Source organism: Bos javanicus, chromosome 25 (assembly GCF_032452875.1).
Source record: "Bos javanicus breed banteng chromosome 25, ARS-OSU_banteng_1.0, whole genome shotgun sequence".
Taxonomy (NCBI): domain Eukaryota; kingdom Metazoa; phylum Chordata; class Mammalia; order Artiodactyla; family Bovidae; genus Bos; species Bos javanicus.
The window spans coordinates 2591260-2603718 of NC_083892.1; the positions used below are offsets into that span (position 1 = coordinate 2591260).

General features: G+C 54.7%; 1 protein-coding gene and 2 non-coding genes across 7 annotated transcripts; all 3 read left to right on the plus strand.

The window, feature by feature from the left end:
* Positions 1-23: 23 nt before the first annotated feature.
* On the plus strand, positions 24-7061 carry LOC133238166 (caspase-14-like). 5 transcript variants are annotated; one of them, XM_061400971.1, is made up of 11 exons: positions 24-1246; positions 1326-1466; positions 1560-1755; positions 1868-1956; positions 2848-2958; positions 3092-3259; positions 3826-4048; positions 4370-4486; positions 4879-4953; positions 5420-5523; positions 6128-7061. In XM_061400971.1, the coding sequence occupies exons 1-11, from the start codon at positions 1172-1174 to the stop codon at positions 6239-6241; spliced, it is 1413 nt and encodes a 470-aa protein (XP_061256955.1). In that variant the 5' UTR covers positions 24-1171; the 3' UTR covers positions 6242-7061. The 5 variants fall into 5 exon arrangements, with proteins under 5 accessions (XP_061256955.1, XP_061256954.1, XP_061256956.1 ...); XM_061400970.1 differs by having other exon boundaries at positions 1326-1755; XM_061400972.1 differs by having other exon boundaries at positions 1326-1755; positions 6236-7061.
* TRNAR-CCG (transfer RNA arginine (anticodon CCG)) lies at positions 6955-7027 on the plus strand. Its single transcript has one exon. It is a non-coding gene; the product is annotated as a tRNA-Arg (tRNA).
* Positions 7062-9257: 2196 nt separating the features above from the next.
* On the plus strand, positions 9258-9330 carry TRNAR-CCU (transfer RNA arginine (anticodon CCU)). The gene has a single exon. It is a non-coding gene; the product is annotated as a tRNA-Arg (tRNA).
* The last annotated feature ends 3129 nt before the right edge of the window (positions 9331-12459 follow it).

The window sequence follows — 12459 nt, forward strand, 5'->3', positions numbered from 1 at the left end:
CTTTTGGTGGCTGCTGGGAGTGGGGGGTGGAGGGGCCTGGAATTCATCCTGGGCCTCCTGACCTGGTGGTTCTGTAGCATCTGGTGCTGGACCGTCATTGGGTGGGGCCACCGTCTCAGCTTCTGGGTGGCCTGGGCTCCAGGGGCTGCCGTGAGCCTCGGGGGCGTCCCCGTGTCAGCCAGCGCCTGCCCCGGCCTGAGGACAGCTCACAGTGGGACAGCCGACACACCCTTCCCTACCCCGCAGGAGAGTGGGCGGCTAACTGGGGGCCGGGGTTTTCACTGGGGCCCGCGCTCTGTCCCTTGAAATGAGACAACTTGGAGCCCGTGACTGGCCAGGGCAGGGGCTCGTGCTCTTGCCTGGACCCTGTGCTGGACCCTAGGGAGGGAGTACTGCTGAGATGAAATGGACACCAAGCAGACTTTCACATCTGACCCTCCCCTGCCTGGCCCGGGCCTGGGCCCCTGCGGAGCTGGTGGGTGTGTGCTGAGATCACCTTCTACCTTGCCAAGTCCTTTCCAGTTCAGCAGGTGGTGGCCTTGGGGCCACCTGCAAGACAGTGGGGGTGAGCCGAGACAAGATGTGTTGTCCCCCAGTCTGTGCGCCAGCCTCTCTGGCCCCATGTAACCCAGGCTTCATCCCAAGGTTGCTGGACGGACCCCATTTCCCCAATGAAGCTGCGGGGCTCTCCCTGGAGAGAAGAGTCCAGCCAGGGGTTCCTGCCTCTGGGGCGGTGCCTTCGCTGCTCCCCATGCCCCCAGGCTGGCAGTTGCTGTGTGGGCAGGGTCCTATACGTGCCCTGAATGAGTGAGTAGGGGTGGTGGGTGGCGGGGGCAGGGCATGAATTTTTTCGGTGCTGGTGGCGGCTCAGAAGGGAGACACTGGAGTGTAACGAGATCAGATAGCAGGTGGGCCAGAAGCTAAGAATAGACTGGGCACAGGCTCCTGGTGCAGGTGGGGGTGTGTTAGTGCCAGGCAGGAAGTAGCCAATGGGAGCCAGGGAACAGACCAGGGCCTTGGGGTGTCCAGGACCCAGGGTTCCAGGGCAGGGGGCAGAGTCCAACTCTTCTCATAAACAGAGCTGATGGGATAAGACTCGGAGAGAGGCCAGGCCCTGGGACCCAGAGCATTGGCACTGAAGCTGTTCGAAGGAAGCCCCGACATCATCCCCATGGCTTTCTTGGTGGCTGGGACCCTGCAGGTGGCCTCACAGGTGGCTGATGCTCAGGAGAGCCTGGGAAGAAAGGTAGGTGCTGTCTGGCCTAGCCCCTCGCTGCCTCCGGGTTGAGCCTCACCCCGGCCCAGCTCTGGCCTTGCCTCCCCAGGGTAAGTACAGCGTGAAAGACCCAAGGGTGGCCCTGGCCCTCTGCAGCCCTGAGGTGTCAGCCTCTACGGCCGCTCTCCTGGAGGGTGTGTTCCAGACCCTGGGCTTTGAGAGCTGCCGGAGGCAGGAGGCCTCCGTCCAGGTGAGCCCTCACCTGCCCCCACTCCCCCAACCTCTGCCCTCAGCCCCGCCTGGGGCCTCCCTGCACTCAGGCTGGCACTCGCTTCTGCCCCAGGGCTTCCGTGGGGAGCTGACGAGGTTCCGGGAGCAGCTGGATGCCCATGGGGGCTCGGTGGGCTGTGCTTTCGTGGCCTTGGTGGCCCGCCCCTGGCAGCTGAGGCAGTCGCAGCAGCTGGTCCGGGAGCTGAGCCGCTGCAAGGCCCTGTGGGGCCGCCCCAAGGTCTTCCTGCTGCTCTCCAGCGCTCCCGGGGGTGAGTGGGCCGGCCGAGCCCCCGGGTGGGGGGCCGAACAGAGTGGGGGTGGGGTGGGCAGGAGGGCCGAGACCCTCCCTCCAGGCCCGTGTGCTGCTGCTTCTCCACCCAGCTGTCCCCGAGCCTGGGGCCTTCCTCGCCAGCCTGGGCGAGCTCTGCGGCTGCCGTCCTCACTGGTCACTGCTGCAGCTGCTAACGGAGGTGAAGGCCCAGGAGGGGCGTCCCGGGAGGGGTACGACGGCGCCGATGTGTTCTCTAGGGGGCCAGAGAAACCACCCAGAGGGAGGGCCTCCAGGTACTGGGGAGGCTGTGACCCTGGCTGAGGCCCGATCTCATCCCCACCTGAATCCATTACCCCCACTCATGCCACAATAAGGCTTGTCTACACATGGGCGTCAGCCTCTAAGCCTCACTGCCCATCCCCTCCCATGCCTGTCCTCAACCCACTGAGGGCACCCCAGGTTTTCCAGCATCTGCTCAGCTCTGTGCCTTTGCCCAGGCTGCTCCTCTGCTTGGAGTCCTGCCCCCCCCCCACCCTGTCATCCCAGCCTGGCACAGACCCTCCAGGCATCAGCTGTGCCCCTCATCACCCAAGGGTGGGTGCTTGAATTCCCATCCACCCCTGTTCACACTCACCCAGCCATGACGGTCCCATCAGACATGTGGGTCCCTGGGAATCAGGTCTGGTCTTGAGGCCCAAAGTTCTCACTGGGCAGTGGGTGGTCATTGGCTGACCCCAGAGGTGAGGGTGGGCCCCAGCTCTGCTCCACAGTTCTCCTTAGGTGGCGCCCACCCCACGGGCCTTCCCGGGTGGGCCCTGACCCACTCTGGGAGCACCCCACCTCGGTGCCGGGCCAGGGAGCAGCGTGCCTAATGGCTCGGCCACTGTCTCCCTGTGGCCATCCATGTCTTGGAATTCTGTGACCCTGAGCTTGACTAGGACCTCCCTCGGGCCTTCCCTTTCTTTCCTGTCTCCTCCCTCCATTCTGGCAGGGGATCCCAAAGAGCCTGGCCAAGCTGTTCCCTGGAGCCAGGGCACCCCCATAACTGCACCCCCACAGAGTGGCCACCTGAAGAGTCCTCTGCCCCTAGGTCTTCTCCAGGACAGCTGAAGAGTCCGCAGGGGCTGCCTACTGCCCAGTGCTTCGGAGCTCCTTGCGGGGGGCACTATGCCTAGGGAACGTGGAGCCCTGGGGGCCCGAGGTGAGGAGGCAGGGCAGGGGTCCAACCACATGGCAGGAGTTCTGAATGGGATGGAGGCACGGGGAGACCTGGGCTGGGGCAAGGAGCCGGGAGGTCCTCCGACTGCATTGAACCCACTTAGCCCTGTCTGTAGCCAGAGCCCGGCCCCAGCGCTCAGTATGACCTGTCCGGGGCCAGGGCCGCCCTCCTCCTGGCTGTGACCCAGGGCCGGCTGGGGGCCCAGCACGATGTGGAGGCGCTGGGGGGCTTGTGCCAGGCCCTGGGCTTCGAGACCACCCTGAGGACAGACCCTACAGCCCAGGTGAGGGGAAGCCCAGAACCTCTGAAGGTCCTCTGAAGGAAGGGTACCCCCCACCCAGACCCTGGGGACTCTGTCCGGGGCCTCTTACCAATTGTGGGCAGAAATGCACCCCCAGCCTCCCTGTTGCATGCATGCATCTATGCGAACCCACTTCCCTGCTCCTGCAAGTCCAGTCTCCCGGGCCGCTGCCACCTCTCACGCCGGCCCCTGCTCAAGGCTCTAGATGGACCCTCAGGCTTTTCCTGGGAGGGTCTCTCGTTCCTTCCCAGACAGCTGTCAGCTCACTGCTCTCCCCTCATGGCCCTTAACTTTTTGGTGCAATTTCTCCGTGGTGATCGGAGAACCAGCTGCAGGAAGCTGGATCCACATCACCTCCAATGAGGCCATGCCAGGCTTTGCAGCAGGGGGGTTGGTTAAAAAAAGGTCTTACTCTCCCTGGGCCTGAGGCTGGCAGGAGGTGGGAGGTAGTGTGGGCTGAGGGCTACAGAAACCACCCAGGAAGGGGACACCAGGTACTAGGGAGGCCATGACACTGGCCCAGGCCTGATCTCATGCCCCACTCCCAGACTTTCCAGGAGGAGATGGCCCAGTTCCGGAAGCGGCTGGACGCCCACAGGGGCCCCGTGAGCTGTGCCCTTGTGGCCCTCATGGCCCACGGGGGGCCTCAGGGGCAGCTCCTGGGGGCTGACGGGCAAGAGAGGCAGCTGGAGGTGCTTGTGCAGGAGCTGAGCCACTGCGGGGCGCTGCGGGGCCGCCCCAAGATCTTCCTGCTTCAGGCTTGCCGTGGGGGTGAGCAGGCCCCGGGCCCGCCCTGGAGGCCTGCCTCCTGCTGCCCTTCCTCTCCTCATCCTGCGCTCAGCCTCTCAGGACTTGTTGTTCACCTCCTCCAGAAAGCCCGAGCACTCCCCTTCTCCTGCCCGCCTCCCAGCCTCTCCTAGAGGTCATGTCCATGAACCTGAGCCTTCACCCTCAGCACGTGTCATTTAGTGTTCTGAGTGTTTCCGGCCTGGCAGGCTGGCCCAGAAGCTCTGGGGGTTGGGGGCTAGAACCCTGGAAGCACCCTGGGGTGTCTTCTGAGTGAAAGGACCTGACTGTCCCCTCCATCCCCAGGGCACAGGGATGCGGGCGTGGGACCTGCAGCTCTCCCCTGGTTCAGACGCTGGCTGCGGGCACCACCAGCCACCCCCTCCCAGGCCGATGTCCTCCACGTCTGTACTGATGTGCAAGGTGGGTCTGCCTACCGGAGGGCTTGGGTAGGGCTGGTGGGGAAGCTGCCAGAGGGCATTTCTGGGGCTTTGAGCTGGGATCCTGCTGCCACCTCTCTCCTCTCTTTGCCAAGAGGACAGGAAGGGAAACCTTCCTAAAGGGTAAGGACCTTTGAAAATCGAGAGTTTTTCCCCCTGCTTGAGCCCGAAACAGCCCTGGAGACAGGAAGGGAAAATAGCTCTTCTCAGGTCACACAGCTGGTAAGTGGCAAGGCTGAGATTTGAAACCGGATCTGTCTTTCCTGACCTGCACTCTTTCTACTGCTTTGTGTGCCCTTGAGCCGGACCTGAGGGGGCCCTCGGGGAAGGTGGAGTCCTGGGATGCTGGGTAAAAGGTGTCGGTCCCTCTTGCAGGCAGGTCCTCCAGGGGCCCCACTCCAGGGAGCCCTAACCAAGCAGATGTGCTGATGGTCTATGCAGCTGCTGAAGGTAAGGTCATCATGAAACCCAGTTACACAGAGCCCAACCTCCTGGCCAGAGATCTGAAGTGGCATTAGGGACATCTGGGGCTTGGCTGTTGGGGTGCAGCCCCATTGCAGTTAAGCCATCTTTCTTCCATATTTATTTTTTGTGACAATAGTAACATGGAGAGCTCAAACTGAGGGCTGGCTCTGCTAAGCACTTGACTTGACTCCTCTCGTCTAGGTTGTAAGGTCCATGAGGTCCATGTAGTGGGTTCACAGTAAATGTTTCTTAGACATCGAGTCCATGGTATACTCACTCCACAAACCTTGAGCAACAACTTAATCCAGAAGCAAGAAGGCGCTGCTCCCTACCCCAAACCCTGGGGTCCTGTGTGCTTGCCCCCTCTTCCACTAACAAAAGGCCCCTGGGGACTGGAAGGCAACTGGGAGGGGACCAATTGTGACCTTCTGGTCCTGGACCCCTGGCCTAGGCTGTGTGGCCTATCGGGATGAGAAGGGCTCAGACTTTATCCAGACGCTGGTGGAGGTCCTCAGAGCTGACCCCAAGGCAGACCTCCTGGAGCTGATGACTGAGGTGAGTTGGGGGGTAGTGGGGGTGGCCTGGGGAGAGGGACTGGACTCAGCCTTCTTCTCAGCTCCGGTGTTCTGCTCACCTCCTAGTCATCCTTTTGCTGAGGGAGGAAGTCCTTTGCCCTCAGAAACATAGATAGTTGAACACACAACACTGGGCACTGGACAGAGCCACGGCCAGCAGTTATTAGCCACATGTGCTCACAGCTGGGGGACAAGGCCACCTTGGGCCCCACAGGCCATTCGGGGTTGCCCTGGGGAGCAGAGAGAACCAGCAGGGGCTGCAGACACAGGCCCTGTACATGCAGGATGTGGGGTACTTGTTGGACTAATTTCACAGGTTGGCAGGGAACTGAAGCCCTTCAGGATGAGAGAGGGGGTGGAGGGCATCTGATCTGGTTGGTGGGGGAACTAGCCGCGAGAGGGGCCTTCCCTGCTGGGTGGGGGGCACATCTAACAAGAGCAGGGAAACCGAGGGGGCCTGTGAGCCCCAAAGATGTCAAGGCAGCACTTGAAACTCCAGGCCTCACAATACACTGAGTGCCAGGCTGGGCGCGGGCGTGGGGAACCTGGCCGTCCTGGACACAGGCTGAGTGTGGTCCACACAGGTCAATCGGCAGGTGTGTGAGCTGGACGTGCTGGGTCCCGACTGTGATGACCGCCGCAAGGCCTGTCTGGAGATCCGCAGCTCCCTGAGGCGCCGGCTCTGCCTGCAGGTCTGACCGCGCCTGTGGCCACCCAGGACTGCTGACAGTGGGGGGCCGCACACCAGCACCGCCAGTGACCCCGTCCACCCCTCGGTTTCCTCTCCTAAAAACGGCGCGATAACACAGGAGGCTCGGCTGGCATGGAATAAACGTGGTGATCGCTGGACACGTGAATAGCGCCCGCACGCAGGGAACTAGGACAATAAGCGAGATGATGTATGAAGCGCCGGGCACTTCGGAGGCTGGGCCCACCGGGGGAAGACGGGGCTAAGAAAGCCCCACGTGGGCTGGGCGGCGCTGGATGTCCTGGGAAGGGGAAGTCCAGGGTCCACAGCACCCTCCCAGCACCCCCACCCCACCTGCACCGCACGCTGGGGCCGCGGACGGGGTTGGACGGCAGGTTTAGTGGTGCTGCGATAGGGGAAGCAAAGGGCCTGCGGGAGCAGCGGGCAGCCCCGCCTCAGCGTGGGCCTGGGGCTGTGGGAGAAGAGATCAGGAACCCTGGGGACAGGAGGGGCTTGGGCAGCGTCACGCGGGCTCGAACTCTGAGTTGCACGGCCACCTCAGCGGTGCTCAGTCGCGCCGCCCAGCTGCGGGCTCAGAGCCCGGCTCACCAGGAGCCCCGGGGGCCAGGCGCCGGGCCAGTGTGCGCACGCGCACTTAGGGGCGGCACTACGCAGGCGCTTGCAAAAGGTTTATGAGAAAAGCTGAGAGACCATCCTTCGCAAGGCCGCGTGGCCTAATGGATAAGGCGTCTGATTCCGGATCAGAAGATTGAGGGTTCGAGTCCCTTCGTGGTCGTTGCAGCGTTCAGTTTTCCTCCTTAGATTTAAAATTTTCCGTGCCTCCCAACTGCTCCTTACGCAAGCCTAGGACCCTCGGGCTGTCAGCCACACTCCCTCCTGCCCCTCAGATGCATCCCTGCTGCTAAGAGACTTGGAACCCCAAGGTGAACCTTTGGGCGCTGTGGGGAGACCCACGCTGATCAAACCCGGGCGGACTGCTGACCCTGGAACCCCGGCCATGAGTCCCAGGAGCCCAGGGGCGACTGGCTGCATGAATACAGTTCAGATGACTAGAACTGCGACAGATGAGGGGTTGGACTTTTGCGGGGTGGCCCACCCTCAAGGGGTCGGGGGCATTTAAAAATATAAAAGATTATTGTGATGAAAAAGTTTTGGAAATAGATAGAAGTGATGGTGGTTGCGCAATACGGTAAATGTAACTGATGCCACTAAAATGTACACTAAAAATGGTCAAAATGGCAAATATAATGTTACGCACATATTTAAACACTAAAAATTTTTTTTTAATTATAATAGGTAATTTCGATTTCTTGCAGTGAATATACCCTTAAATGGTTCAGTTCAGTTCAGTTCAATCGCTCAGTCGTGTCCGACTCTTTGCGACCCCATGAATTGCAGCACGCCAGGCCTCCCTGTCCATCACCAACTCCCGGAGTTCACTCAGACTCACGTCCATCGAGTCAGTGATGCCATCCAGCCATCTCATCCTCTGTCGTTCCCTTCTTCTCCTTCCCTCAATCCCTCCCAGCATCAGAGTTTTTTCCAGTGAGTCAACTCTTTGCATGAGGTGGCCAAAGTACTGGAATTTCAGCTTTAGGATCATTCCTTCCAAAGAACACCCAAGGCTGAGCTCCTTTAGAATGGACTGGTTGGATCTCCTTGCAGTCCAAGGGACTCTCAAGAGTCGATTAGTGTGAATGTATATTTAAAATTTTAATGTAAAGAATATGCCCAGGATTGAGCCATCATTTTACCCAGAAAAAATGACTGTCCCTGAGGAACCAAGTTCTGGCTAAGGAATTTCTGGCTAAGTGGAATGACCAAGGCGATGGGACCTTCTCCCCCCAGGGAGGACGGTGGGGGAATGGCAGCTGAGCCTGTACCCCAATGGAGGGCGCAAGTAATCTTGAGGTCATGGGGAGTGTCACTGTCTCCTTTATCAGTTTCGTGATGTTTCAGTGGTTTGCTAAGGACTCATAAATAAAAAGAAGAGAAATTTCACTAAGATAAACATTTTAATTATTTCCCCCACTTTTACTGAGATGTAATTGACATACAGCACTGTATAAGTTTAAGGTGTACAACATAATGATTCAATTCACATACATCACAATCATTATTACAATCATGGTTTAGTGACCATCCATCATCCTTGTGATGAAAACTCGGGGTTTACTCTCTTAACTCTAAAGATGAGCTCTTCTAACACAGCAGTGTTAATTATCTTTATTATGTTGTACACTGTACCTCAGTACTTCCTTACAGCTGGAAGTTTGTACCTTTTGACTGCCTTCATCTAATTCCGCTCGCGCCTCCCCCGACCCCACTTCTGGGAACCACAATGACAAATATCTTCGAGAGGGGAAAGAATACCAATCTTCTGATAGGAGAGTAAACGCCGGGCTCTCTGATATTACAGTTCCACACTCTACACACTGAGCTAGGTGGGCATATACAGAGCCATGACGGAGGGTCCTTAGGACAAAGACCTAAGACCACTGGGCTCTGCTAAAAACCGCGTAGATTTGGGACTAGGAAACACTCTTGGTCTAAGAAGCAACGTGGAGAGGAGAATGAAGGCCGTGACCGACGCTTTCCCCAAGCTCCGGGCTGTGCCCTCTCTCCCCTTCGCGCCCACATTTTGCCTAGTGAACTCCTTCTTGATGCTAGTTCTCACGGGACGTAGATTCTCCTAAAAGAAGGGGGAAAGAGCTCGTCCGGGATTTGATGCCCAGACCTTGTGTACCCTAAGCGAGGATAGTATCCCAGTCAAGACAGCGGAGCTAACTGCTACCTTGGGTCTTTGAGCAGTTTCCTTCGCGCATGCGCAGTCTCCCTGGGGTCCCGGGATGCTCGGGGGCGGGCGGGATCTGAGCGAATGCACCGGTCGCATATGGTTGTCAGCAGGACCAAAATCAAGCCAAGCTGGAGCCGGGACGCTGTACAGAACCGCGGGAAGGTGAGAGAGAGGCTGGTCTAAGACTGTCGAAGAAGGTTTTTCATCAGCCCCGGTGGCCTAATGGATAAGGCATTGGCCTCCTAAGCCAGGGATTGTGGGTTCGAGTCCCACCCGGGGTAAAAGGGGAAAAAAAAAAAAAAGTTGTATTTTAAACCTTCTAGAGCAGGGGGGATAAAAGTTAAATGAAGCCGGCTGTCTACTACCCGAGTGGGAAATTAAGGCCCCCCAGGGGGTTACTCAGCCAGCCGCCACCCTGAACGAGTCTCCCATAAAAACATGCACGTTTTCAGATGTCAGAAGAGTGCTTGCATTCTTTACATTATTTTAACAACCGTCCCTTCTACTTGATATAGAAATAATTATTCATTTTTCTAGATGTATTAATTGTATTGTGGTTACTTATATTTTAAAAAAGTCTATTTTTTATAAACACAGCCAGTTATTTAGAGATTAAATTATGTGACAGCCAATGTGCTTTAAAATAGTGGGCTGGGTAGTGACTACAGTTAATAGTATTGTACTGTATACATGAAATTTGCAAAGAGAGATCTTAAGCGTTTTCATCACACACATCAGGTAATATGTGAGGTGATGAATGTGTTAATTAACTTCACTGTTGTAAATATTTTACGATGTAAATGTATATATCAAACCGTCATTGTACACCTTCAATATACATCATTTTTATTTGTCAGTTATATCTCAGTAAAGCTGGAAAAAAAGATAATGGACTGGATCAAGGTATACACAAAACAAGTTTTTCTATGAGGTGATAATGTCTTAACTGAACACATTATACTATTTTTCTCTGCTTTAGTTCTTGCTTGAAATAGTCCATGATGAAGTTTTCTCTCTTTTAAATCCATGCAATATATGCCTTCATCCTCAAGGTAAAAATCTCCCAAATTTCAGGGCATGGTGGAGAGTAAAATTAGAAACCTCCTCTACTACATACCCACAGAGGAGATGATCGCTGAGGCTTTGTCATATATATAGATGCAAAGACATTACTTTGCCGTCAAAGGTCCGTATAGTCAAAGCTGTGTTTTTTCCAGTAGTCATTTATGGATGTGAGTGTTGGACCATGAAGAAAGCTGAGCACTGAAGAATTGATGCTTTTGAACTGTGGTGTTGGAGAAGACTCTTGAGAGTCCCTTGGACTGCAAGGAGATCAAACCAGTCCATCTGAAAGGAAATCAGTCCTGAATATTCATTGGAAGGACTGATGCTGAAGCTGAAGCTGCAATACTTTGGCCACCTGATACAAAGAACTAACTCACTGGAAAAGACCCTGATGCTGGGAAAGAGTGAAGGCAGGAGGAGAAGGGGATGACAGAGGATGAGATGGTTGGATGGCATCACCAACTTGATGGACATGAGTTTGAGCAAGCTCCGGGAGATGATGATGAATAGGGAAGCCTGGTGTGCTGCAGTCCATGGGGTCGCAAAGTGTTGGACATGACTGAGCGGCTGAACTGAATTGCTATATCTCATGGGCTTCCCCAGTGACTCAGTGGTAAAGAATCCTCCTGCAATGCAGAAGCTGCAGGAAATATGGGTTTGATCCCTGGGTTGGGAAGATCCCCTGGAGACAGGAATGGCAACCCACTCCAGTATTCTTCCCATGGTGGTCCATAGCATCACAAAGTCCATAGGGAGGTCAGACCCACCTCCCAGAATGTTGGAAATAAAAGCAAAAATAAACAAATGGGACCTAATTAAAATTAAAGGCTTCTGTACAACAAAGGAAACTCTAAGCAAGGTGAAAAGACAGCCTTCAGAATGGGAGAAAATAATAGCAAATGAAGCAACTGACAAAGAACTAATCTCAAAAATATACAAGCAACTCCTGCAGCTCAATTCCAGAAAAATAAACGACCCAATCAAAAAATGGGCCAAAGAACTAAACAGACATTTCTCCAAAGAAGACATACAGATGGCTAACAAACACTTGAAAAGATGCTCAACATCACTTATTATCAGACAAATGCAAATCAAAACCCCAATGATGTACCATCTCACACCGGTCAGAATGGCTGCTATCCAAAAGTCTACAGACAATAAATGCTGGAGAGGGTGTGGAGAAAAGGGAACCCTCTAACTCTGTTGGTGGGAATGCAAACTAGTACAGCCACTATGGAGAGCAGTGTGGAGATTCCTTAAAAAACTGTAAATAGAACTGCCTTGCTGCTGCTGCTGCTGCTGCTAAGTCACTTCAGTCGTGTCCGACTCTGTGCGACCCCATAGACGGCAGCCCACCAGGCTCCCCCATCCCTGGGATTCTCCAGGCAAGAACACTGGAGTAGGTTGCCATTTCTTTCTCCAATGCATGAAAGTGAAAAGTGAAAGTGAAGTCGCTCAGTCGTGTGTGACCCTTAGCGACCCCATGGACTGTAGCCCACCAGGCTTCTCAATCCATGGGATTTTCCAGGCAAGAGTAGTGGAGTGGGGTGCCATTGCCTTATGACCCAGCAATCCCACTGTTGGGCATACACACTGAGGAAACCAGAATTGAAAGAGACACGTGTACCCCAGTGTTCATTGCAGCACTGTTTATAATAGCCAGGACATGGAAGCAACCCAGATGTCCATCAGCAGATGAATGGATAAGAAAGCTGTGGTCCATATACACCATGGAATATTACTCAGCCATTAAAAAGAATACATTTGAATCAGTTCTAATGAGGTGGATGAAACTGGAGCCTATTATACAGAGTGAAGTAAGCCAGAAAGAAAAACACCAATACAGTATACTAATGCATATATATGGAATTTAGAAAGATGGTAACGATAACCCTGTATGCGAGACAGCAAAAGAGACACAGATGTCTAGAACAGTCTTTTGGACTCTGTGGGAGAGGGAGAGGGTGGGATGATTTGGGAGAATGGCATTGAAACATGTATAATATCATATATGAAACAAAAAAAGAAATTATATGATAATATATTTGATAAAAATTTTAAAAAATAAAGTAAAAGCAAAGTCCATAGGGTCACAAGGAGTCGTATATAACTGAAGCGACTATATATATATGGTATATATGCACATAGTTTTCTTTTCCTTTTAAAGACCATGAACGAGATTCTTCTGATCCTCCAGCTCTGGGCTTACTTCTTCTACTTTCCCAGGCACCTGGGGTCCAGTCATCCCTTCTCAAATCAGGAACTTCATCTCAATGCAGCATCTCCCACCATCATATGTGGCCTGCAGAGAACAGTGACCACAGAGCTATCCAAGCTGCCAGTGT